The sequence below is a fragment of the Ictidomys tridecemlineatus genome, chromosome 15 (assembly GCF_052094955.1).
Source record: "Ictidomys tridecemlineatus isolate mIctTri1 chromosome 15, mIctTri1.hap1, whole genome shotgun sequence".
Lineage (NCBI taxonomy): Eukaryota > Metazoa > Chordata > Mammalia > Rodentia > Sciuridae > Ictidomys > Ictidomys tridecemlineatus.
The window spans coordinates 2,016,359-2,042,532 of record NC_135491.1 but is presented as its reverse complement, the minus strand read 5'-3'; the positions used below and the strand labels follow the sequence as shown (position 1 = coordinate 2,042,532).

The 26,174-nt window shown below is 58.3% G+C and overlaps 2 protein-coding genes and 1 long non-coding RNA gene across 11 annotated transcripts; 1 reads left to right on the top strand and 2 right to left on the bottom strand.

Moving 5' to 3' along the window:
* Nucleotides 1–581: 581 nt before the first annotated feature.
* Shisa7 (shisa family member 7) lies at nt 582–17,738 on the bottom strand. Of its 4 annotated transcripts, none has more exons than XM_040279896.2 (6): nt 17,496–17,738; nt 10,831–11,537; nt 8,981–9,135; nt 7,550–7,615; nt 6,696–6,845; nt 582–5,007 (listed from the first exon to the last, which is right to left on the bottom strand). In XM_040279896.2, the coding sequence occupies exons 2-6, from the start codon at nt 11,508–11,510 to the stop codon at nt 4,367–4,369; spliced, it is 1,692 nt and encodes a 563-aa protein (XP_040135830.1). In that variant the 5' UTR covers nt 11,511–11,537; nt 17,496–17,738; the 3' UTR covers nt 582–4,366. The 4 variants fall into 4 exon arrangements, with proteins under 4 accessions (XP_040135830.1, XP_005341635.1, XP_040135831.1 ...); XM_005341578.5 differs by having other exon boundaries at nt 10,831–11,534; XM_040279897.2 differs by having other exon boundaries at nt 17,501–17,738.
* LOC144370679 (uncharacterized) lies at nt 4,843–25,773 on the top strand. Of its 3 annotated transcripts, none has more exons than XR_013430557.1 (4): nt 4,843–4,981; nt 9,942–10,228; nt 21,924–22,035; nt 22,439–22,865. It is a non-coding gene; the product is annotated as an uncharacterized LOC144370679 (long non-coding RNA). The 3 variants fall into 3 exon arrangements; XR_013430558.1 differs by lacking the exons at nt 4,843–4,981; nt 22,439–22,865 and adding exons at nt 5,069–6,226; nt 23,341–25,773; XR_013430556.1 differs by lacking the exon at nt 4,843–4,981 and adding an exon at nt 5,070–6,226.
* On the bottom strand, nt 17,837–25,906 carry Isoc2 (isochorismatase domain containing 2). Of its 4 annotated transcripts, none has more exons than XM_078031405.1 (8): nt 25,767–25,906; nt 22,942–23,009; nt 21,794–21,859; nt 20,976–21,115; nt 20,263–20,472; nt 19,990–20,060; nt 19,744–19,861; nt 17,837–18,235 (listed from the first exon to the last, which is right to left on the bottom strand). In XM_078031405.1, the coding sequence occupies exons 2-8, from the start codon at nt 22,946–22,948 to the stop codon at nt 18,158–18,160; spliced, it is 690 nt and encodes a 229-aa protein (XP_077887531.1). In that variant the 5' UTR covers nt 22,949–23,009; nt 25,767–25,906; the 3' UTR covers nt 17,837–18,157. The 4 variants fall into 4 exon arrangements, with proteins under 4 accessions (XP_077887531.1, XP_077887532.1, XP_077887533.1 ...); XM_078031406.1 differs by having other exon boundaries at nt 20,275–20,472; XM_078031407.1 differs by lacking the exon at nt 21,794–21,859.
* Nucleotides 25,907–26,174: the final 268 nt, after the last annotated feature.

Below are 26,174 nucleotides of genomic sequence, written 5' to 3'. Positions count from 1 at the left end.
GAGGGAGGCCCTCACCCAACACGACACTGACAGTCTTTAAAAAAAAAAATAGAAAGCGGGTGGGGGGGAGAATTGTGAGCACAGAAACAGGGGCAGAGGGAAGACATGGATAGTCTCAGGGAAAGACAGTGACCTCAAGACAAGGGAGCTGGGGAGAGGCCTGGGAACCACCCTGCCCACACCTTGACCTCAGACTTCAGAACCACAAGACAATCGACTTTTGTTGTGTAAGCCACCCAGTTTGCAGTTCTAGAAAAGTCCCCTGCCCTTCCTCTTGCTGATATTTAGTCAAAATTTTCAGATATAAGAAAATGACTTCCAGCATCTGCAAACACATGCTTACATGCTCAGAGTGGAGAAGTTTCTGAGGAAAAGATCCAGAACTTAAAAGCCAGCTACAACCCTGCCCCACCCGACCCCACTGGCACCACCAGCGTGGTGGTCAGGGCGAGGGCTGTCCCTGAGCCACCTAGACGTAGACACTAGAAGTGTCCCTGGAGAAACACCAACCTGCCATCAGCTACACGTGTGGGTAACCCCAGGGGCCCATCCTTTGCCCCAGAAAACCTGGAGACCACAGATCAGGAAACGTCAGTTTATTCCAAAAAATACCAAGTCTCAGCTCCTTGAGCTGTCCTTACCAGGAAATCGAGGCAGGGTCCAGTGCTGGAGGGAGGCGTGAGGAGGGGAAGGTGGGCAGAGCTGTGGAGGGTCTCCTGGTCTGGAACTGCTTATCACTTTCAGTGACGCCCCTTGGCAGCCCCCAGTCAGAGGGAGGTGCTTGTGCGTGGGTGTGCACGTGAGCACACGTGTTTGTGTGCATTTATTGGGGCCGCGGGGGAAGACAGATGGTGAGGTCCCAGCTCCATAAGCATCAAGGGGGACAGGCGAATGCGCCTGCTGGCCCACCCTCTAGCCCGCTCCCCACTATGGCTTATTTGAGTTAAGAGGTCAAGGCCCCAGGGTCAGGCAGCCTGTGCCGAGTGAACTGAGGGTGGAGGGCGAGGCCAGATCCCTAGAGTCCAGGCTAGGGGAGAGCAGGTGCAGGGGCACCCCACAGCTGAAAGACCCCAAACCTCCCGATTCCAGGGACCAGAGACAGCTGAGTGCTCATGGGGGTGCTGAGCAGTGGGGAGGGCCCCGGGCTGGGGCGGCGCTCCAGCTGGCTCCTCGGGGAGGTCGGACTGGGCCTGAGCACACTGGAAGGAGGCCTCAGAAGGGACGGAGGAGCAGCCCATGAGAGCAGCCGTAAGCAATGCGACTGAAAAACTGGCACCGGGGCCTGGGTGGACTGGGGCCCCCCGGTTTCCTCAGTATGCCCAATTAGTGCCCCAGACTCCTGACCAGAAGGGAGGAGCTGAGAGGCCAGTGTTTAGGGGGAGACATAAAAGGGAGAGGGTGGCCCAGAGGAGGGAGAAGAGGCCCCCCCACCTCGCCCTGGGGGCTGGGGAAGGGGGGCATGTAGCCCTTTAAGAACGGGGAATGGCCACCCCCTGCAACATGGCTATATACAAAGAGAATTGGGGCAGATTGTGCGTTGGGTGTTGGGGACTCCCTGGACACTCCTGGTAGCTGGAGAGGGGGCGAAGGAGCACCCTTAGCCCCTGAAGGTGGTTCCAGCAGGGGCTGCTGCTCCCAGAGTCAGGCCAGCAGAGGCGGAGCCGACAGCCACGGGTGCTCAGCTGCTGTTGCCTCCTCAGGGCCAGGGGCCTTTGAAGAGAGTTTGGCCCGAGCCAGTAAGTTCTGATCCTGGTGGGGTCCAGGGAACACAGCTCAGGCAAGGGCCAGTGATACCATCCAAGGGCTGGGGTGCCCCAAGTCTGGTGCTGAGGAGAGGTCGCCGGGTGACCCTGTCACCAATCAGATGGCTGGGCAAGGGGCAGTGATGCTGTCTGCGGGTACCCTCACCAGGAGCGAAGGGATGCTGGCCAAGGCCAAGCCTGTGATGGGGCTGATCTGGGCCTCCACCCTGTCAGGAAAGAGGCAGTGGCATAATCAAGAAGGGCACAGTGGGGTGACGTCACCCGAGGGGCCAGCGGGCTCCACACTACTCATTTGAGGGAACGGGAAGATGGCATGTTCTGCTGACCCTGGAGGAAAATTGAAATGTAACCTGTCATGTACTCGACCCCTCAGATGGTGGCTTTGGGGAGGCAATGGCACATGGCGCCTGGTATATGGGGACACACTGGGTGTCACGGATCAAGGGAGATGATGACACCATGGTTATGATGGACGTCGGTGGTGATAACTCCTCGGAGATGATGAGAACATGGCTGCAGTGGGCTCTAGGAGGTGCTGATACTGTTGACTCTCATGGATCTGGACACATGGTGACACAGATCTTGGATGTCATCTCTAGTGATGGCATCCCCCAGGGATGGAGGTGATGGCACATGGTGGAAGTGGATCTTGGGAGGTGGAGACACCATGGCTCCCACAGATCTTGGAAGAAGATGATGATTACTAGGTACCATCACGTATCACGGGTCACGAAGACACTGAGGTTGGTTAGACACCATTGGCTCTCCTAGCTCCTGGGAGATGAGCACACCACAGTTGTGGTGGATTGGGGGGCATGGAGGACTCTGTGACTGGAGAGGATCTTGGGAAGCGATAACCCCAAAGTACGGTGGGTCCTGGACGTGGAGACGTGGGTAAAGCAGATCCTGGGAGGTAATCACAGGGAATTCTGGGAAAAAATTCTGGCATCATCAGTCCTAATGGGTCCTGATAGAGATTTAGAAGGCAAGGACATGACTGGTTAGGGTCGATTCTAGGATGTAATGACACCATGCTTGTGCTGGATCCTGAGAGATGGTGACACCACTGGCTGTAGGGAATCTTGGGAAATGATGACAGTATTAATTATGGAAAATCCTGGAAAAAGAGGATGGTTGAGGTGGGTCAGAGGGAATCCTGGCAAACGACTGGTTAACATTTGACCCCAAGTGCTCTGTCATCATGAGTGGTGGACCCTGTGTGGCACTGATGATGTCCTGGCCAAGATCAAGAGCAGGCACACCCCAACCCTCCCCCTCCAGTAGGAGGCTAGGACTTTGCTGACAGAGTTGGTGATGTCTCTACCTGTGGCAGAGACAAGTGCCACGGCTCCAGGAGCTAGGTGGGTCAGAGTGTCCCATCTAGGGACACGGCTCCTGGGAGTCACTGCACAGGGGCCCAACCTCCCTTTAGAGGCTCTGGCAGGCATCATGGTGGTCATATCCCTGGGGTCAGGGAAGGAGCCACCAAGCCAAGTCCTAGTGGGATGCGGCAGAAACTCTGGTGACACCGTCACCAGTGATGGGTGTTCCGAGCAGACACTGCCTCTGAGGGGAAGCTCTTGGTGATCACGCTGAAACGTGGAGAGTCACTGTCAACAGCCGACAGCCACACAGTCCTCACTGGTGGAGACTGGTCCCAGAGGGTGGCCTCTGAGTGGTGACACTTAGGTGACATCTCAGGACAGGAGCTTTCTCTAGCACTCCCCCAGGGTGGTCCTGGCTCGGTATCACGCCTCGCCCTCTCACACATGGCAACAGCAGTGAGGTGTCTCCTGGTGTCATCACCACCCCCGTGGGTGGCATTTGGTGGGGACATTGCCAAAGCGCCTCATTCTGGAGAGGTCACAGGAGCAGGTTGTCATCTCTGGTGATGGCATCCCCCAGGAACAGCCACAGCCTCTCTGGTGGCATCATAGGGCAGGGCAGCTTCTCTGGTGACAGCATCCCAGGAAGGGGGCAGAGTTCTGTGACAGTGTTGTGGAGAGGAGGCCTTACCTTTGGTGAGGACACAACCAGCCAGGCATTTCTCCTGCAGTGTGTCCCAGAGAGATGGCTTTGTCTATAGCAATGACATCCTAGGACACAGGCATCTTGTCCATAGCAAAAACCAGAAGGAAAGTATTTTCCCCCCAACACTGACGCCAGAGAGGCCTCGGAGCTCAGGATGACTTCAGAGGGTGAGACTTGCCTCCGCAGGGATATCACAGAAAGTCCGTGGTGATGTCATAGAGAGTAGATTCGGCCTCTAGTGATGACCTCATAGGCAGGCCTCTTCCTCTGTGAGGACCTCATGGGAAGGGATTTTGTCCCGCTAGTGACATCGTAGAACACAGACATTTCTGCTAGTGACTTCATGTGCAGGCCTCTTCCTCTGCGATGACATCATGGGAAGGAGGCATTGACTCAGTGACATAATAGGAGGAGGGATCTTGTCTGCCGTTTGACATCCTGGCGGGAGGCTTGGTCTCGGTTCAAGGGCCCATCTGGGTCTCTGGACCCTGGGGTGTGTGAGCCTGTGCCGGTGGATCCCGACTTGGGGCAGGGGGCCTGGAAGGCCGCAGCCCGCGGGCCCCCGCCCGGCCTCAGACAGTCACCTCGTTCTTGCTGGCAGTGCGCAGGTGCTGGGGCAGGTGGTGGCCAGGTATGAACTGCAGCTGCTCCAGGGTGCCCTGGCGTTGGAAGGGCGGCCTCCGGGCCAGCGTGCCCCCGCCCCCGGCGTCGGACATCCAGGCGGGCTGCGGGGAGCCGTGCAGGGCGTGGTGGTGGTGGGCGTGCAGGCCGGAGGGCGGCAGCCCGTGCAGCGGCGTCGGGGGCCCCCCAGGCCCCAGCAGCAGGTTGGAGTGTGAGGCCGCCAGGCTGGCCCGGGGGGCCGACTCGGGGGGCAGCGCTGGGCTGCGCGGGGGCGACAGCAGGTGCTCGCGGCTCTGTCGCAGGGCCTCAGGCGAGGAGAGGAGCAGGTGCTCCTGCGACACCAGGCGCGCGCGAGGCAGCGTGAACTCGTATCGCGAGGCCCGGCCCCCGTCGCCCAGCAGGTGCTCCTGGGACATGACCCGCCGCGGGTTGGGCGCGGGCGCCAGGCCCAGCTCCTCCGGGCCACCCCAGCCCTCCATGCGGTAGCCGCCTCCAGTGCCGGGTCGCCGCAGCGCGTGCAGGGGCAGCGTCCCGCGGGGCATCTCGGCCAGGTGCCGGCGCTTCAGGTAGGCCTCGTCCAAGTCCTTTTCGGCTGGGAAAGAAGGGGAAAGGTGCAGAGTGTCCCTCCCGGCGGCCCAGGGCCTGCCTCCCCCCCCTCCCCCCCCCCAGCTGCCTGGGGAGCTCCCGCGGGTGCGCCCAAAGGGCCCTCGGTTGAGCCGGCTGCGCCAGCCGTGCACAGCCCCGCGCCCCACTCCACTGTCCACTGCTGGGCGGGAGGCCAGGTCCCTCTCTTTGGCCTCTGAGTACCCCTTCTTTCCGGAGGTGAACCCACTCTGGCTCTGGGGACTCTCTTCACCCCCTTCCACCCTGGAGCACTGTTCCTCCCTCTTGGCATTTAGAGTCACTGCCGGGAGGTGCAGAGAGTTTTGCGGGTAGGGACTCGCAGTTTGGAAAAGGGGATAGAATAGGAAAGAAGGCTAGACCAACAGACGTCCTCAGGATGAGGAATGAAGGGTCCAGAGAGCGAGGCTCCGATGTTAGGGGATGAAATGGCCCCACGCCTGGGGTTAGTTTAACAGAACCCCCCAAAACACAGGCACAGAGAGGACGGGAACAGAATAAGGCTCGTGGCTAGAGCTGAGAGGGAACATGGGCTTCATTTACAGATGTTCTCTACTTCCACAAGTGTTTGAAAATGCCCATGATAACTAGTTTCAAAGCTTTTCTGCAGTTAAAAGTATGCATATATGTGTGCCTCACAGATCGTGATATAAAAAGCATGTCTTAGTGTGGTTTTCAGTTCAAAATGTTAGAAAGCTACTCCACCACCAGGGAAAGTCCTCGGGCTGGGAAATGCCTAACCAGGGTGACGATGATTGGTTCAGAGAGTGGCATGTGACCAGTGGTATCCAGGCCTGCGGTTTTTGCTGGGATTGCAGAAAAGGGATTCTTTTCTGCCAGGGAGACTTAAGCTGACATGGTAGAATGACAGCCGGAAAATTCATGGGGCAGGGGCTGGGGATGTGGCTCAAGTGGTAGCGCGCTCGCCTGGCATGCGTGCGGCCCGGGTTCGATCCTCAACACCACATACCAACAAAGATGTTGTGTCCGCCGAGAACTAAAAAATAAATATTAAAAATTCTCTCTCTCTCTCTCCTCTCTCACTCTCTCTTAAAAAAAAAATTCATGGGGCAATCTTTGCGATTATGGGGAGAGAACCTGTCTGAAAACGAGGCCCGCTTGTGAAGAAAAGCTGAGACTATAAAATCCTGAAGAAACTCTTGAGCTGCTGGATCCAGCCATATCTTAAGGTAGAGACATGTAGACTTTCCATGATCAAGCCAACAAGAACTTGTTTTCTTTGCTTAAGTTATATTACTGAAAATTGCAATAGGTGGCCAGGTGCGGTGGCACACACCTGTACTCCCAGCGGCTCAGGAGGCTGAGGCAGGAGGATCACAAGTTCAAAGCCAGCCTAAGTAAAAGCGAGGCACGCATTAAGCAACTCAGTGAGACCCTGTCTCTAAATAAAATACAAAATAGGACTGGGGATGTGACTCAGAGGTTGAGCACTGAGTTCAAACCCCGGTACCACCCCCACAAATGCAATAGGTCTTCATTAAAAAAGATACCCCAGGTAATTCTATTACAAAATTGCCTTGGGTACTTCTGGAACAAATGTGGATAAAATCCTGAGAGAGGATCTAAATTTTTAGAGGACTGTAAACCTGAACAGCCCACCGCCCTGAACCCAACCCCTGTCCCCTTCCCCAGACTCACCCAGCCTCTTCAGGGAGGAGTAGCGGTTCAGTTCCGACTTCACAGCAGCCTCATAGGACGGGGGCAGGTGCGAGAGGTTGTGGAAGGAGCGAGAGCAGGACAGCGTGGAGTAGTGCAGGGAGGGGCTGGGTGGTGGCAGGGCCCTCCAGTCTGGGGAGCAGGCAGGGGTCAGCCCTGGGTCCAGACCCGGCACATACATGGACCCCAGGGTCCAGGCCACCTCCTCCCTCAGACCCAGGGTCCAGGCCACCTCCTCCCTCAGACCCAGGGTCCAGGCCCAGCCTCCTCCCTCAGACCCAGGGTCCAGGCCACCTCCTCCCTCAGACCCAGGGTCCAGGCCCAGCCTCCTCCCTCAGACCCAGGGTCCAGGCCCAGCCTCCTCCCTCAGACCCAGGGTCCAGGCCCAGCCTCCTCCCTCAGACCCAGGGTCCAGGCCACCTCCTCCCTCAGACCCAGGGTCCAGGCCACCTCCTCCCTCAGACCCAGGGTCCAGACCCCCGTCCTCCACCCACAGACCCACTTAGTCAATTGGACCCCTTCCCTGGGGGAGGCAGAAATCTGGGACCCCAGCCCCTCAAAGCCATCCAGTCACCTTAGCTGCCCCACACCAGTGCCCAGGCCTGCTGCGGGGAGGAAGACACACCGCAAGCTGGCACTGTCTGGGGTTGGGGTGCAGCCTGGTGTGCCCCCTCTCACATGGGTGGAAGGAGGACCCCTCCATGTCCCCTGGAGGACACGGAGGCTGCTTTGGTGGCTGGCACTGTGGGCGCTGTGAGCAGGGCACAGGGCACCTCGCTCCGGTTCCTTCCCAGGCCTGGCTCGGGCGCCCCTGGCGGGAGGAGCCCTCTGCGTACCCAGCATGGCGGCTCGGTGCGTGGGGCTGTTGGCGCTGAGGTGCAGGTAGTTGTGGTGCAGATTCTCTGAGGGGACGGAGAAGAAGGCGATGTCACTGCCCCTGCTGCCCCCACCTCCTGGACAGATCCCGGCCCTGAGCTCAGCCCTCGGTCAGGCCTCACTGGGGCCCCCAGGTCAGACCAGCCATTGGCTGTGTATGGTGACAGTTGGGGACTTGCAGGGGGCAGTGTGCGGCACAGGCTCATGGCTGGGGAGGGGCTGCGGCCACACCCACTCTAAAGTCCAGGCCAGAGAGCCTCTCTCCAACTCCCCACTCATGTCTGCTCGGTCCCTCCTGGCCTCCAGGTGTCCACCCTGACCCATGCTCTCCCCCTGACCATTCAGCCAGTGCATCTCGACACACTGCTGCCCGTCCTCTGCGGAAACCCTTCCTACAGCTCACCCTCACCCATGGGACGACATGGGACTGGGGAATGGTGATGAGGCCCTTGGAAATCTGAAGCCTCATCTTCCCTCTCGCTGCTCCTCTCTCTGAGGCCTGCGTCAGCCCAGCTCAGTTCTGCCCAGGGCCTTTGCACATGCTGTTATTCTTTTCTGGCTGCCTTGAAGCCCTTCTCCCCCTCCCTCTCTCTCTCTCTATTTTCTCTCCCTCTCTCTGTCCTCTCTGGTACTGGGGATTGAACCCAGGACCCCACACATGCAAGTCACGTGCTCTACCACTGAGTTCCGTCCCCAGCCCTTTTTATTTTGACACAAGTCTAAGTTGCTCAGGTTGGCATCAAATATGCCATCCTAATGCCTCAGCCTCCCGAGTGGCTGGGATCCCAGGTGTGCAGCTCTCTGCCCTCCTCCTCCTCTTGCCTGGAAAACTATTCAGCATCCATCTTGAATGTTCCTTCTTATAACTGTTCAGACCCTCTCCTCCCCTCCCCCCGACTCCAGCTCAGTCCTCGCTGCTCCCCGGGACCATCATCCCAGCCTCCTCCCAAGCCTCTTCCCCTTCCTCTCTCCCTCTTTGACTCCAGAGGCGTGGCTCTTCCCCTCTCTTCTGAGGGAGCTGCTCCCCGTGGCTCCCGTGGCCCTCAGGACCAGGCAGTCTCTCCTCCTTCAGCCCAGCCTCCCCCTGGCCTCCAGCTGGCCCAGCTGCCCAGGGCCTACGCGGCTGCAGTCGCCCCTCGCCCTGCAGCCCTTTGGCTCAGTTTCACTCTGGGGACCCTCCTCCCCGAGGACAGAGGAGCCCCTTTTGTCCTCCTTGCAGCCCTGGGACGCTCCTCGGTGCACTCAGGACGCCTGCGGAGCCCACGGGTGCCGAGAGCAGGACAGCTCAGGACGGGCAGGGGCTGGGGGCAGGCTGGGGGCCCCAGGGGGGCTGGGGCGAGGCCACAGGGATGAGGGCGCGTCAGACCAGGCAGCCCGGTGACACCACTCACCGATGTTGGGGGGCTTCACTGTGCTGTAGAGGTTCTTGGGCGTCCGGGGGGGCATGCTGTCGGGACCCCCAGTCCCTGGGGTCAGGGAGCTGCTTCGGGCCCGGTCCGGACGGGTTCCAGGCCCCGCCTGATGCCTCAGGATGTCCACCAGGGCCCTAAGTGGGGCAGAGGGGTGGTCAGTGGCCCGAGGCCTGGGGACAGGAGGGAGGAGAGAGGCCGGGCCCTTCCCTCCTGCCCCCTCCTCCGGGGAGCCCCTGGTGCCCTCTCTAGGCCCTACTTCCCCGAGGTCCTTCCCAGCTCACTGCCCCACCCCATGTGGTCCCTGCACAGGCTCCTGGTGGCTCTGCCCCATCCTGAAACTGGAAGCCACAAAGGAGCCCCAGGAGCCCAGTCACCCAGACCCCAGACCTCGCCGTCACCACGACTCCTCATTCCCACCTTTCACGTGAGCCGCCAGCTCCCGGTGCCCCCGACATTGCCCTGGCCTCCTGCCCCAGCAGTTTAGTCTCACCCCAGCGTGGGTGCTTCTCCCCCAAGGTCAGGACCCTCCCAGAGCCCCCTCCACAGTTAGAGACACTCGGCCCGGACTGCTGCTCCTTGCCTCTTTGCTTACCACTTCAGCTGAACCAATCCCTTTCCTGCTGCTGTCAGGGCACCTCAGGGCCTTTGTACATGCTGTTCCTCTGCCTGGAATGCCCTTCCCAAGATATCACTCTCTTCATGTTTCTGCTCAGACAGGCCTTTTCTGACCATTTCATCTAAACCAGACTTCCCCACACTCTCAGCCCTTGATGGGGCTTTTTCCCTTCAAGCCATTACTAATATCTAAAATTATATTGCATGCATACTTGGTTGCAGACACAGGGCTTGTCTGCATGGCAGGGGAGGTGCTGGGACTGAACCCAGTGTTCCCTACCACTGAGTTACCTCCCACCCCATATTTATCTCATTTTTTTGACAGAGTCTAAGCTGATGAGGCTGCCCTGGAGCTGTGATCCTCCCACCTGGGCATCCCAAGTCACTGGGATTACAGGCATGTACCACTGTGCTGGGCTGCACCTGCCACGCCAGGACTCTACCTGAACCAACTCAGTTAATCTTCACTACAGTCCGATAGGTCAGGATTGTCACACTGTACAGACAAGGAAACACAGAGGCCAAGCAGGGCTGGGCTGGGGCTCAGCGGTAGAGCGCTTGCCTAGCACGTGCCTTTGAGGCCCTGGGTTCGATCCTCAGCACCACATAAAAGTAAGTAAATAAAATAAAGGTACTGCGTCCATCTACAACTAAAAAAAAAAAAAAAAAAAAAAAGGTTAAGCTGCTGGCTGGCCCTGGGCCACACAGCCCTCGGCAGAAGGCGGGACCTTGTTTTGGTCATGCAGTAATCCCAGTTCCTGACCCACAGAAGGTCACTGAGAAACGTTTGTGGAGGCCAGGCACAGTGGCACATTTCTGTAACGTGGGAAGCTGAGGCAGGAGGATCGCAAGTTCTTAGAATTTCATGAGGCCTTACCCATCTTAGTGAGGCCATGACTCAAAATACAAAAAGGTCTGGAAATATAGCTCAGTGGTAGAACACCCCTGGGTTCAGTCCCCAGTACCAAAAAGAAAAAGAGAAAAAAGAAAAAGAGATAGTTGTTGGGTGCAGGAAGGCCGGCGCTCCCCGCTCAGACAGCCCAGTGGGCCGGTCTTCTCCAGTCTCAGGCCCCGCATCTCCCTGGGCCTCCTCCTCCTCTAGGCGTCTCTGGTCCAGCCCATCCCTGGAGCCCGCCCCTCGCTCAAAGGCTCCACTTCCCACGGCCCAGGTGCCGCCCCCAGGTCCCTACCCTGGCTCCCCAGCGCACACGCACCTGGGCACGTTGATCTCGCGGTGCGCCCTGGGCGCGCGGGACGCCTTGCTGAAGGCCACTTTGGCTCCGACGCCCACGGCCAGGGCGAAGCTGATGACCCCGCACACCACATAGGCGGTGCTGCCTCCAGGGCCCTCGCCCCCTCTTCCCCCCGCACCCCCAGGACGGCCCCCTTCCAGCCACCCGGCCTGGCCTGGCCCTGGGCCCCCGCCCGCGCCCCCGGCGCCCCCCGCGCCCCCGGCCAGCGGCGGCGGCGTCGTGGCCCATCGCGGCGTGTCGTAGTTGGAGCAGGAGGCCTGCGCCAGGCGCATGTGGCGGTGCTCGCAGCAGAAGCGGTAGTGGCAGGTTCCGCAGCAGAAGCGGTAGGAGCCCGTGCTGCAGTTGAAGGTGGCGTCGTACTGGCCCATGACATCGTAGTAGCCATGGCAGAGCTCGGCAGGAGGCGGGGCCCGGGCTGCTGCGCCGGGGCCGCCTGCGGGGCTGGTCCTGGTGCCGTTGGCGCCCGGGCCCGCCGCGCCCCCGCCGCCCGTCAGCGCCCCGGTCAGGCGCCGCAGGTGCGCTAACAGGGCGGGCAGCGGGCCGGGGGGGTCGGCGCTCGTTGCGTTGGACGGGCGCGCCCCGGCCTGGCCGGCGGTGGAGGCCAGGAGCACGAGGGTCCCGAGGAGCAGGAGGGCCGGCATGAGCGCAGGAGGTCGGCCGCCAGGCTGCTGCGGAACGGAAAGCGGAGGCTGGAGTGTGGGCAGGGGAGAGATGGCCAGAGGCGGAGAGTCGTAGACAGGTGGCCGGAACGGCAGAGGGGTGCAGGGAAGGGGCCCAGAGGTGACCGCTGCACGCGGAGTCGGGCAGGCATCCCAGCGCGACGGAAAGGCGACGCACACCGGGGAGGAGAACGGAAAGGACAGGGGCACGCAGAGAAAAGACCAAGTGACGGAGGGAGGAAGATCGGAGGGTCCACGGAGACATCAGGGCGTGCACAGAAATAGAGGCCAAAGGAGGAGAGTGCGATGGAGGAGGCAAGGAGGGCGGGAGGTGGGGAGAGCAGAGGAGCAAGAGAGCCCGGGAGGCCCGGGAGCAGGCAGAGGCCTGGAGGGGGGCAGGATGGTGGGGTGGGGGACACGGGGGTGGGGCGGGAGGTTGAGCTCCGAGCTGGGAGTGGAAGCTGGCAGCCCAGGCAGGCAGGGGACTCGAGCCAGGTTCTCTCCTGGGCTTGCTGACATGGGGCAGGAATCCTGCTTTGTCCTGAGAGACCGTCCTGTGAATACCGGATGTTGAGCGGCATCCACAGCCCCCCAGTTTGTGACAACCTAGGGTACCTCAGGCATTGCTTGGAGTTCCCGTGGTGGAGATGGGGGCACAGGCTGAGAGCCACTGGCTCACCCACAGGCTCCTCAGTGCCCCCATGCCCATTTCTGTCCTCTATTTATGCCCCCTCTCTCCGTCCCTGTCTCATACACACCACACTCTCACAGTTCAGGTCTGAAGTGTCTGTCCACAGCGGGGGAGGCCGAGTAGCAGGGCAGCTCATCTGCAGCTCAATGGAGTGCAGCTACGTGGACACCTGGTGGCTCTTACCCCACCACAGCCCCATGCCTCACAAGGGCAGGAGTAAGGCTGGTCATCCCAGGGTTGTTGGGAGGGTGGACCCAGCCTGTAAGGGCTCCGGACGGGGCCTGCAGGCATCGGGCAGGATTTCACGGACCGGAAGGACTGTTCTTTTCAGCAGGGAGACTGGATGGGGGTAGAGAAGTGAGTCTGGGGCCATTCAGGGCAGGTTCCCAGCTGTTTCTATGGCAACAGTCCAGCCAGGCCCAGGACATGCCCACCCAGTGGACCGAGCAGGTGGGGAGGATGCCTGGCTTCCTTTAGGTAGCAGAGGAGGCTGCACTTGCTCCATTGCCAGGAAGGACGACTGAGCATCAGAACTGGGCAGTGGGCAGCGGGCAGCTGCAGGCTTCCTCCTCTCTCCTACCGGAGGATGCCCAGAAGCTGCCCTCAGTAGCGCAGGCCCTGTGGCGCCAGGTCGGGATGCCGACTCCCTCTGCACAGGGCCCCCAGGCAGTGCCTACTGAGTCCTGGGGGCACAGGCTTCTGGGAGCCCTAAGGTGCTGTGGGGAGCTAGCCTACAGGGCTCCATCAGCCTGAGAGTGGCCTTCCAGTGAGAGGGGAGAGTCATGGACACAGATAAACGTGATCCGTGTTGAGAGCATAGCGCTGTGAAGACTGGCGAACGGGGAGGGAACCTAAGTAAGCAGCATCAGCGGAAGGAGAGTGGGTGGGACTAACCCGACCCTATCATCAGGTGCTGTTTTTACTATCCGTCCCCTTCCAGTGGGTGCGTGTGTCTAGGGACACACTGTCAACAAGTGGCTGGCAGTTGGGTGGGGAGAGGGTTGGGGGGTGTGGGTGCCGCCTCACCCCACCTGGAGCCTCAGCTTTCGATCTGAGCTCCCAGTGGGACCCACCCCTGAACTCCAGCCTGGATGCCCACTGCCTGGGGCTCTTGTGCTTGGTGTTCAGCTGTGATAGAGTGGTTCACCTGCACAGTGGAACAGCTAGACACAGAGTGACGGTGGGATTCAGAAGCTGCACTCCCACGCTTCTCCTCCGCAGACCCGAAAACACATGTTCACACAAAAACATGTAGATGACTGTTCACAGCAGCACCAAGCATGAGACAAGGTCCATCAGGGATGGACAGACACAAAACAGGGCAGTCTGCAGAGAGGAATATCAGTCAGCCCTGAAAAGAAGCCTACTGCCCTGAGTGAGGCCTTGCTCTGGGGAAGCGGCCAGTCTGAGTGCCTGATCCACAGTGTCAAATCCGTAGGCCAGAAGCCTCTTAGTAACTGCCTGGAGCCGAGGGGAGGGGCGGAAGTGGCTGTGTAGGGGGCCTCCTTTGGGGGGTGAGGACAGAGGGATGGGCACACATGCTTCTGAAACAGTAAACACTGTGCACACTCACGGTAGTGAAAACAGACAGGGACACACACATGCTTCTGACCCACCAGCCACTCCCCGTCTGGACCCTAGGCTGCCTCCCCCAGGTAAGCCCCAGCTCTGCCAGGAGCCCTGCGCCCTGCTCCTCTTCTCTGTGGCCCTTCCTGCTTGTCAGGGTCATGCCCAGCAGGTGCCCACTTCCTACCTTCCTTGTTTGTTTTGGTATAGGGGATTGAACCCAGGGCCGCGACAACTGGGCCATCTCCCCAGCCCTTTTTATTTTGAGACAGGGTCTCCCTAAATAGATGAGGCTGGCCTTGAACTTGCACTCCTCCTGCCTCAGCCTCCCCAGCTGCTGGGATCCCAGGTGTGGCCACACCTGGCACTTTTCTGCCTTTTGCCCTTGCTGTTCTCTTCTAAGACCCCCTGCTTTCCTCTGGTGTTGCTTCTCCCAGCGGGCCTCCTGTCCAGCCTCTGGCAGCAGCCTGGACATGCGCCAGTGTCCTCCCCACTTGGTATCCTCTAACTCCTGCCTCCACCCGCCATGTTGTGGGGTCCCATCGCCCGCCTCCCCTGCACTATTCATCCATAAGACAGGTCTTCCTGTCAGCGCTCTCACCGTGTCAGGCACCCAGCACTAGTGCTTGGTCCTTTGTAGGTGTGGGATTCATGTTGTCGATGTACCTTTATTTATTTATATGTGGTGCTGAGAATGGAACCCAGTGCCTCAACATGCTAGGCACGTGCTCCACCACTGAGCCCCGGCCCCAGCCCTCCATTAATGTTTATTGAACAGATAAAACAAGTGTGAGAGGGGTTTCTCTCTGTCTTATGCACGTTTCAGATGGGGATATCCAAGCTCCTAAGCCCCACAGTGCAGGAGTGGTGCAGTGGCCTCTGAACTTGGTCTTCAGGCACTGAGGCCTGCAGACTGCGAATGGAATGGCTCTATCCCACACCCAGAGATGGGGGTGATACACACACAGCCACCTGGGGTCCTTCACCACTGAGGCTGCCATGGGAAACTAGGCAGGCAGAACGCTGGCAGAGGGGCCCAGCAGGACCCTGCTCCCCACAGGGGCTGCATCCACCTGGGCAAGGGATGCCCTTGGAGACTCACAGGCTGCCATCTGCCTGTGAAACACTAGACTCGGGAGCTCATGGGACAGGAGGGGCTTTTGTCTCGTCTGCACAAGGCTGTTCTGTGGAGTAGCAGTTCTGCTTTCTCCATCCTGTGCCACCCTCTGGCTGGGCATCCCTTGCTAAAGGAATTCTGCTGTCTCCTCCGCTGCATCCAAGTGGACACCTGGGAGACACGCTGCCAGGGCATGGCAAGACCAGCCCAGGGGTGGCAGAGCAGCATACTCCCAATCGAGCTCAGTCTCCCCCCACGAAAACTGCCTTTCTGCACCTCCCCATACGGGCAGCACCTACAGGTGGACAGAGGACACATCTGCAGACACAGTGCCCGACCAGAAACAAAACAAAAAAACCAGGAGCTAGCTCTTCCCTTACCTCACAACAGCACTTACCCACACACAGGGGCACAGAGCACAGGACACTAGACAGTGCACCAGACACAATGTGCAAGGACCCCAGTGTGGTCCCCGCAGCTCCACATGGACACAGCCATGCATTTCTGCACCTCTGACTCAGACACCATGACAATCTGGGGCTACAGCAGCTCAGGAACCAGCCAGGGGCCTGCCAACCTCTCTGCAGTGGGCACACATCTGTGCGGGTCCCTCACAGCTCAGCCACAGAGCCTCGGGGTGCACGCACACGTGGCAACACCCTCGCCTGGGATGGAGAGCCTGGAAGCAGGCATGTGACAACCCACCCCGCCCCCAGAAGGCCCCCACCTCTTGCTCTGTCCTCCTCCACAGCTGGGAGGGGCAGGCCAGACCCTAGTGTCCATGCACTGCCCTGGCCTGCCCTCTCCAGCCAGGCCTGCAACCTGAGAGACAGGGGACACACATCAAGGAGCCAGGCCCGGGGCAGATCTGCTCTGGGTCCACGTCCTGTGGACCTCCTGCCACCAACACTGTTCCAGATTCCACTCTCTTGCTGTCCCCTCTCAGCCTTGCCAGCTGGAGGATGGTGGGTCCTAATGAGTTGCCCCCTGGGAAGCCCCACAGAGAGCAGCAGGAGGTGGGAGCTGAGGGTGCCCAGAAGCCCAGAGCAAGGGGCAGACACTGACAGGGAAGTCGAGATCCGGGAGAGGGGTGAGGGTTCAGAAAGAGTCAGGGGACAGGGAAGAGAGACAGAGAAGGGAGGAGATATGTCCCCCAGGAGTGGTGCATGGGGGGAGGTGAAAGGTGGAGAGAGGGGGCCGGGTCAGTGGTGAGCAGAGGAGGACACACACCTAGGGAACTGGGGGGCACAGACCGAGGTGGCGGGAGGGAGAGAGGGGCATGGAGACTGGAAAGGGTCAGAGACTCTGGAATGGCGGCAATGGGGTCAGCAAGTGGCAGTGGAGGGGCTGGGGATGCAATGGAGAGGGGCGAGAGGGGTTTCCAGGAACACGGGGTTCAGAGGCAGTTTGAGGTGGGAATGTCAGAAGCAGGCAAGGAGGACCCACAGGAGGAGAAAGCGGAGGGAGAAGCGGGGTCTGGATGCCGGTTCGGGGGGCGGTTGAGCAGAGGTGGCAGGGCCGGAAGGCAAGGACCACACCACGACCCTCCCTGGCTGAATACCTGAGGGGGACCACATAGGGGGACCAGATAAGGTCCCCGTGCGGTTCCATCTCCGGGGTCTCCAGCCCCAGGCGTCCCCGTTAATCCATCTTCCCTGGACCCCTGCCTTCACCGCCCCCTCCTCGGCCCGCCCACTGCCGGTCTCTGTCGCTGCCGGGATCTGCCCTTGGGTCAGAGTCTCCTATAGGTCTGTGGCATCTCTGCGCTGCCTGGGTCTCAGCATCTCGGTCTCAATCCGCCCCCTGTTTTAGCCTTCATCCCCTGCCTCCCCCGCTGGGCTCTGCGTCTTCCCGGTCTCCGCCACGTTCGGTCCCTTTGCCTCTGGCTCCCTGTCTCTGCGTGCCTCTGTCCCTCTGAATGCCAGTGTCCCCTTTCCTCGGACCCCCGCCCCTCTGGCCCCCACTCTCAGGAGAGGTGGGTGGGGGGGCGCTGCGGCGGGAGCTGTGTGTTCCCAGCGCAAAATAGACTCCCGTTGCCATGGTGACGAGAGCGCGGCTCCAGACGCAGGCTTCGGGCTGGGGGTGCAGAGGGGACACCTGGATCCGGAAGGCGGGGGCCGAGGGTGCCGACTCCCGTCCCAGGGGCTCCAGAGGAGGGGCGGCTGGGACTCCTACTCCCAGGGAACGGGGTGCTGGGCTCTGTGCTGCCGGGCCTTCTGGGAGGGGTCTGGGCTGCCAGCATCGGTAGTGAAGGGCTAGCTGGCTAAGGGCTCTCGTCCCTGCATTCCGGGGGGACGCAGAGGATACCTTCTTAGGTCCCTAAGTCTTGGGAGGGGGCAAGGGCTGTCAATCTCCGGGGGGTTGGGCGTCTATAGAGTTCTAATTCCCAGATTTTCAAGGGGGCTGCAGAATCTTGGAGCTCTCATGTGAGTCCCTGGACTCCTGAGTCGTCGGGGCACAGGGACCACTCAACGCAGCCGTCTCTTCTTCCATCCTTCCATCCATCCATCCACCCATCCATCCACATGCCTGCTCCTTCCTCCCTGTCCAGTGCCTCAGTCTCCCCCTCCGCACGGGGTGCGGTCGCGCTCACCTCACCTTCCGGATGCGGGACCCTCAGGGAGTCGGGGGTGGTGGCGTGGGGGCTGGCCGGGGGAGGCACAGCGAGCGCGTGTCTGCGAGCCAGCCGGGCTGGGCGTGCGCGCACCGCGCCGATGGGGGCGCAGCGTGGCAGCGACCCCGGCCAGCGGTGCTTTTTCCCGTGCAGATGCGCCGGCTTCCGTGCAGATGTGGCAGCGGCCGGTCCTCGCCAGTGCCTTGCACAGACTGAGAAAAGGCACCTCCCCCTCCCCACTTGCTTAGGACCCCTCTTTCTCCCACCCGCGGACCCCAGTCGCCCCCAGGAAACCCCCCAAACCCAATAATGGTTCGGTCTACAGCCACATCAATGTTTATTCTGCGAGTCCGGGTCCCAGTCTGTAATACTCTTTCCCCCTCCCCGTTCAGGCCCTTGAAGTGGCCCGGGGCCCAGCCCCACCCCCACCTCACTCTCAGCCAATTCCCGCCCAGATCCCAGGAGTTTCATTTGCATTTCCGGGAAGAATTGCCCAATGGGAAGGCACAACCACGCCTCCCCTCCCAAGGGGGTGGTACCTCTGGTGGACGGCACCACTCTTGGCATACAGGGATGGGGGAAGAGCACTTCCATGGGGTAACAGGAGGGTGGTATCCCCTCAAGTTAGGGCTGGAGATTCATCAGAAAAGGGGGTTCTGGCCTTGGAAGAGGCCCAACAGCCCGCTGTCCGGGACGGGCTCCTTAATGATCTTCTGGATCTGTAGAGGGAGGGAGGAGTCAGGAAGTCTTCAAGGGTCCCCATCTCCATGATGACAAATCAGAGGGACACATCTCCATCTTCATCTTCCCTGACACTCTTGGCAGCAGCTGACTAAGTCAACTATTCTCTCTTCTCAAAAGCTTTCCCAGGGCCTCTCTTTCATCACATCTGTCTGGTTTAAGTCATAACTTCAAACCATCTCAGTCTGATTTGCTGGCTCAGACCACTAAACATGGATGGCTTTGTCCAGGGATTCTTGTCTATACTTCCTCTTCAGTTATTTCCTTTCTCCCATCACTCTTCTGGCCTTTGATTCCCAAAATCCAGCCCAGGCTTTCCCCCTGAACTCCAACCCATTTATCCTAACTACTTATTGAATATGAACAACCAACCATATTTCATCCATCAAAAAGTTCTACCAAGTTTATCTCCGGAAAATTAAACAACAAAAACCAAGGCTGCATCTCCACTGCTTCTACCCTAGTGAAGCCCCTATCACTGCTTGCCTCAATGCCTGAAGTTGCCCCCTTGCTGGACTCCCTCTCCCCTCAACCTGACCCATCCTTTTAGCAGAAAATCTTTTTATTTGCTAATCTGACTATGGTCAGCTCTACTGTGTAAAACCCTGATGACTGCCTATTGCTAAAATCCCAAATCATTGCCAAGATGTGGCTCTACCTCCTGCCTTCCTTGCCTCTTCTGCATACCTGCCCAGCACCAACTATGACCTCCAACATATAGTTCCTTGAATAAGGCAAGCTCAGTCCTACCCTCTGGGCTTTATCCCAGCTGTTCCCTGCACCAGGGAAGGAACTGACTGCTCCTACCCTCCAGGTTTTGGGTTCCAGATGACCTATCATCGCCCTCTGCACATTCCAGCTCCGGGTCACAACCTGTTATTGAACATGGATTGGCTTTTTGTCTCCATACTGCATTACTAGCTCCAGGAGGGCTGATTCTGCCATTGCCTGGCCAAACCACGTGGCTCAACAGATGCTCAACAGCATGTAAGGAAGGGGAGGGGCAAGAACTGGGGCTTTCTAGTTGCGTCTTTTCCCATCATCTTGAGGCCTAGGGGTTTGAAGGTGTGGTGAGGAGAGCACACTAGCATTTGGTCAGGCACCAGAAGAGGGTGAGGATGGGCACCAGCACCCAATGGGGCAAAAGCCCAGGGCATGAAGAGTTGGCAGTGGGTATCAGGGTGTCAGGGGGTTCTGCTCACAGGGTCTCTGCTGGACTGTCCACCCCATGTCTGCCTGGATTCTTTATTTCATTCTAAACCACCAACTTCAGAAGCCTCCTGAACCACCCCAGGTAACCCCCTCCTCTGCACTCCAACACCCACATCATCCCTCTTGTTCTCTGGAGTCTTTATGGGCATCTGACATGTCCTTTCACTTATGTACCACGGTGGGAGCAATCCTCCACCAGAATTTAGCCTACCCCACGCCCATACACATTCTCCTGTGCAGGGTGGCCCAGCGAGGGGACACCAGGATCCATTACCTCCCTGAACTTGGGGTGGGCAGCATCCCTCACAAGCTGCATGATGAGTCCTTCGCTGGTGGAGAGGAAGGCACCACTCTGCCTCATTCGGGCCAGCGCTGTCAGCCTGTCCACCTGACTGTAAGCAAGTCCGAGGAAGAGAGGGCAGGTGTCTATGCTGTGGCAAAGACACCTGATACTCTGGCACATGTGGCAGGTGGCCCCAGTTGACCCACACACACATCCACTCCCGGGAGGGACTCTCACCTGCGTGAGGAGCAGGCGTCCACCACAATGTGGACCTGCAGCCCCCGCTCCAGGAGGTCCAGAGTTGTGTGCTAGGGTGGAGAAAGGTCAGAACCAAACCCAGGCCAGAACCAGGGGCCCAAGTGAGGGGCTGGGTCAGAACTGGGGACCCAGAATGGGGCTGAGGGAGGCTCACATCAGAGCAGGGGCCCAGGTTAGGAGGTAAGTCCCCGGTCAGAGGAGGTCCCTACAGGTGAGAATGTGGGGCCCCAGGGGATCAGTGGGGAATCTCACCAAGATGCAAACCTGGGCCTCAATGCCACAGAGCAGCACTGACTGAAGCTGGGGCCGGCTGTCCAGCTCCCGCTGCAGGGTGGGCACCATGCTGAAGCAGGTCTTGCTTACTGGCTGAAGGCCCTCAGCCCCCAGCTCTGGGACTGTGGGGCCTAGGCCTTGTGGGTACTGCTCTGTCAGCAGGGCTGGGACTTGCAGCAGTCGGGCCACCTGTGCCAGAGAGAGGGAACAAAGGCCTTATTCTGAGGGAGGAGGCTGGGCCTGGACCCTGGGTCTGAGGGAGGAGGCTGGGCCTGGACCCTGGGTCTGGGGGAGGAGGCTGGGCCTGGACCCTGGGTCTGAGGGAGGAGGCTGGGCCTGGACCCTGGGTCTGGGGGAGGAGGCTGGGCCTGGACCCTGGGTCTGAGGGAGGAGGCTGGGCCTGGACCCTGGGTCTGAGGGAGGAGGCTGGGCCTGGACCCTGGGTCTGAGGGAGGGGGCTGGGCCTGGACCCTGGGTCTGAGGGAGGAGGCGGGGCCTGGACCCTGGGTCTGAGGGAGGAGGCGGGGCCTGGACCCTGGGTCTGAGGGAGGAGGCTGGGCCTGGACCCTGGGTCTGGGGGAGGAGGCTGGGCCTGGACCCTGGGTCTGGGGGAGGAGGCTGGGCCTGGACCCTGGTCTGAGGGAGGAGGCTGGGGCCTAGACTTCTGATCCAGGTAATAGGCTGACACATACCCTGAGCATTCGAGCAGCCACAGAGACAATCTGTGGGAAGTAGACGATACTGTGACGAAATCTCTCCTGCATGTCACAGAGGAACAGGATGGAGGATCCCGGGAGGACTCGGCCCAGGCTGGTCCTGGCTGCTGCCATTCCTTCAAGTGGGAGACAGGCAGGGGGCAGGCTCAGCAGGGAGGGAGTCCAGCACACTCTGCAGTTTCCATCCAGGGTGTGCACGGTTTCCACCTGGGTCCTCACCCCGGACCTGCTTACTCCAGAGCTTTGCATCTACTGATCTCCTGCGTCTCCTTCCACCTGCTTCACTAGGAGGACGTTTCTCTGGGAAGCCTTGTGGCCCTGACCATCGCGGTCCCCAGTGTCACCCTCCCAGACCTCTCCATCCTGGAGACTGTACATCAGCAAGCATTTCTATGACCTGAGTTTCCACCTGCCACTAACAGGGCTCTGGGCTCATGTTCTGCCATGTGTCCAGCGCCCTCCCATGAGGCTCCTACGTGAAGCCTCAACCGTGAAGCCTCAGCCGTACCTCACCTCTGGGGAAACTAAGGACCAAGCAGTGAAGTGACACATAGAGTTGGCATGTGCCCCTTGAGAGAAAAGGACTGCACTCTCCAGGCTGTGCCTCTCCTCACCCCACCCCTTGCAGCTGCAGGGCTTGCAGAGCCTTTGAACCTGACTTCCCAGGGTGGCCACTGGCTCTTCTCCCACCTCCCTTTACTCAGTGCAGAATACACTGGCAGACTCCCTCCCAGGTCTTGGAAAGAGGATGGCAAACAGGGCTGGGGATGTGGCTCAAGCGGTAGCGTGCTCGCCTGGCATGCGTGCGGCCTGGGTTCGATCCTCAGCACCACATACAAAGATGTTGTGTCCGCCGAAAACTAAAAAATAAATATTGAAAAAAAATTCTCTCTCTCTCTCTCTCAAAAAAAAAAAAAAAAAAAGAGGAAGAAAGAAAGAGGATGGCACACCACAGCGGGTATTCTTCAACCATACAAAGGAATGAAGTACCAACGCATCACACCACAGGGGAACTTTGAAATATTCTCAGTGAGAGGTCAGTAACAAGGCCACTCTGTGTGTGTTTCTACTTGTAAGAAATATCCAGAATAGGCAAACCCAGAGACGGAAAGCAGAGTGGCAGCTGCCAGGGATTGGGGCAGGAGGAACCTGGGGTGACTGTTAATGATTCAAGATTTCAATTTAGGGTGACAAAAATGTTCTGAATGAGGCAGTAGTGACGGTTGCACAACATCATGAATGTACTAAGAGCTACTTAGCTGCACGTTTTAAAATGAGGAGGGTAAGTCTTTGGGCTGGAGCGCAGCTCAGCTGTAGAGCATGTGAAGCCTTAGGCTCCAACTCCAGCACCACACACACACACACACACACACACACACACACACACACACACCCACAGGTTTTATGTTCTATGTATTTTACCACTTTTTTAAAAATAGAAAAAGAAGAAAGAGGATGGGACTGGTGAAGCTACCTGCTCAGCAATCCTTCTACAAGGGAGGAAACCGAGTCCCAGGGAGCCCCTGACTTGCCCCAGGTCTGGCCTGACTCCCTCCATCAGAGCGTCTCCAAGTCCTTGGTGTGTCCCAGGTGTGCCCCAGCCAGTGTCCCGAGGAGGCCTATTTCTGGGTCCTCACGCTGCTGCACAGTGGGGGGAGTTCTGGTGGCGTTTTTCTGCAGGTCTCTCACTACACATGGAAGGTTTGTTTGTGCTCACGTGTGGGAAGCCACTCTGAATGGTGGCTCCGCACACTCACTCATTCACTGACTCATTTGGGAAACAGAGACTGTGGGGACCCAGTGAAGTGTGGACCAGGGTGGGGGAGGCAGGCACTAAACAATAAACTGCTAATATTTTTAAGCTGAGCGCTGAGCCCACAGGTGTTTATTATTAAAACTTAGTATAGGGCTGGGGATGTGGCTCAAGCGGTAGCGCACTTGCCTGGCATGCGTTCGGCCGGGTTCGATCCTCAGCACCACATACAAAAAAGATGTTGTGTCTGCCAAAAACTAAAAAATAAATATTAAAAAAAAACTTAGTATATCTACCATAGAAAATGTGTTTTATGTGAAACATCTCAACTTTAAGAGTGAACAGAAGACTATGTTGGTGACTTGTTTGGTAGTGCTGGGACTGAGCTCAGGACCCTGTGCATGTGAAGCTCTACCACTACACTACACCCCAGAGCAATGGTGAATTTTGTGTTTTATGAATTTTATCTCAATTTTTAAAATGTAATGGATACCCCCCTAAAACAAAACCACAGCAAAGTATTTAATCACATAATTACAACTGTGATAAGTGCTGTGATGACTTGAAACCTGATCTGTCTCCTGACAGAGTCTGCATACCTCTTCCCAAGAAGTGAAGAGAGAGAGATGATCTTTTGGAAAACAAAGCTGTTGTTCCTGTTGCCATTCCCACAACCCGGACCCCATGGCTTCTATTTGTCTTCAGGACAGAGATGCAACCCCCTCCAACAAGGTTCTGGGGACCCCTCCATCCCCAGCCCACCCAAGGGTCTTTGCTGGAGAGCTCCCTGGTGGGTCAATTAGGCCCTGGAATCTGTGAGGGGAGTGGGCAGCCAGGGGAGTCCAAGGGTGGGGTTCTGGAAAGCTCCACCAGCGTCAGTACACTGAGCAGCTCCCCTTCAGGCTGGCAGCAGTGGGGACAGTGACTCCAGGTGACAGCTACAAGGCCCCATTTCTCAAAATGATAGATACACAAACCCTCTGCCCCAGAAATCTGCCCCTAAGTCTTTATCTGGCAGACATCCCTGTGAAATGATGAAGGTTACTGATCACAGCACTCTGGCAGGGCACAGGAGCAGAAATAAATCTAAATGTTCAGTTAGGCACTGGCTGCTATGACAGAATTCTGTGCAGCTAGAAACAACTACAAGGAAGCTCTTTAACAATAAGGAAAATTCAAGAGAAGTGAAAAAGGAGGCCCAGTGCAGTGGTGCCTGCCTATAATCCCAGTTCTTGTGAGGCTGAGGCAGGAGGATCACAAGTTTTAGGTCAATCTCAGCAACTTAGTGAGAATCTGTCTCAAAAAGGCTGAGATGTATCTGTGGTAGAGACCCTTCAGGTTCAATCTGTAGTACTGTTAAAAAAAAAAAAAAAAAAGGAAAATAGAGTGTATGAAATACTTTCATTTACATCAAAATCTTTATCTACTGTCTCTGGCAACTATAAGGACCAGACACTCAGGTGGGAAACTGGGTTGAAACTGGGTGAGAAACAGTGTGATGGAGACTTGAGTTTCACCCTTTTGGACTTTGGACAATGTATAATAGGTGGTCCCATAGAGAAAAAAATATAGAAGCCTAGTGCAGTGGCCAGGCATGTAATCCCAGAGACCCGGGAGACTGAGGCAGGAGGATCAACCGTTCAAGGCCAGACTGGGCAACTTAGCAAGATCCTGTCTCTAAATAAAAGGCCTGGGATGTAGCTCAATAGTAAAGCACTTATCTAGCATGTGTGAGGCCTGGGTTCCATCCCCAGTCCCATTAAAAAAAAAAAAAAAAAAAAAAAAGAAGAAGAAGAAAGAAAAAAGAAAAACACACAAAGAAAGGACTATTTCCTTGGCATAGTGGGAATGCCCAAGGAGGATCACATGTTCAAGGCCAGCTTCAGTAACTTGGAGAGGCCCCATCTTAAAACAAAAGAAAAAAACCTCAACAATAAAATACCCCTGTGTTCAATCTCCAATGCCCCCTCCAAAAAGGTAGGGGGTTGGTTGGCTTGTTTTTACCTAAAACCAATTTGTGGTGAAACATATTAAGATGGTCAAGCACCCTGAGGGTTTCTGGAGGATGTTCCATCACTGTTTACACCAGGTGTTCACTTCGTGAAGATTTACTTGAGCAGTGTATTTACGGTTTGCACTGTTTTCTGTATATGTGGTATATTCCCCTTTAAAAGTTTTCAAGATAAATAAAACAAAAAGGCCTCGATGACCTTGGTGGGGCTGGACTGGAGGAGGAGCCTTGAGAGGAGATTGGGGCTGGGGTCTACTAGGTTGGGGGGCAGATGGAGAAGAGGGGGCAGGTCGCAGGGCATGGTGGTGCAAGCCTGTAATCCCAATGGCTCAGGAGGCTGAGGAAGAAGGATCCCAAGTTCAAAGCCAGTCTCAGAAATTTAGCCAGGCCCTAAGCAATTTAGCAAGACCCTGTCTCAAAATAAAAAATAAAATGCGTGGGGATGTGGCTCAGTGGTAAAGCGTCCCCTGGGTTCTGTCCCAGGTACAAAAAAAAAAAACAAAAAAACCCGGGAGGGCAAGACAGAAACTCCGGGGCCTGAAGACACCCCAGGTTTCCGGTCCAGCATGGTTCAGGACCTGAACAGAGGCGAGGGGGGCTGGTCTGGGGAAGTAAATATTTGGATCAGTGTGGGGCTAAGATGTGAGGAGGGAGTCTGGGCTGCAGCCGGACCTGAGTGTCGTGGGGAGAGGTCCGGAAGGAGCCCGCGGGTGCGACAGTACTCTGGCCCGCAGGGGGCGGGGGCGAGCTGGCTACTTCCCCAAGTGGCCTCGGGGACCGGCTCTGAGATGCACGTCCTGGCTGGGCAAGTTTCACTCTCTCGGAACCTCGGGTTCCTCCTCGAGGAAGTGGGGGTCAAACCCACCCATCCGCCGGGAGGACGCAGAACTCGGCCCGGGACTCGGAGGCGGCGGGAGCGCCCGGGAGGGCTCAGGTCACTCGGCCACGCGGACCTCGCCGGGCGCCGCCGCCTCCTCCCCTTCTGCGCGGCGGGCGGACTTACCCGAGGCGCCGGGGTCGGGCCGGGCGGGACTGGGCACCGCGCTCGGTGGGTGTCCGGCCGTCCGGGACGCACGGCCCGCCGCGGCCAGGGGGTAACCGCCGCGCGCCGGCCAAGCCTCACGCGCTCGCCCCGCCCTCCGTGACGTCGCGCGGGCGGGGCTGTCTGCCTGAGAACGTGATTGGCCCGGGGCGGGGCGGGGCGGCCGCGCGCCCGACCATTGGAGAGCCGTGGGGGCGTGTCGGAGAGCGGGGCGGGGCGCCGCGGAAGGCCTGGGGCTCTCGCGGGTGACCTTGCAGGGAAGACCGAGACTAAGCGTGACCCCTGTTGGCCACCTGTTGGTCCCCTCCTCCTTGAGTGGTTGCACTTGGCAAGCAGGGTGGTGAGAGGGCAGAACTTCCAGGTGTCCTG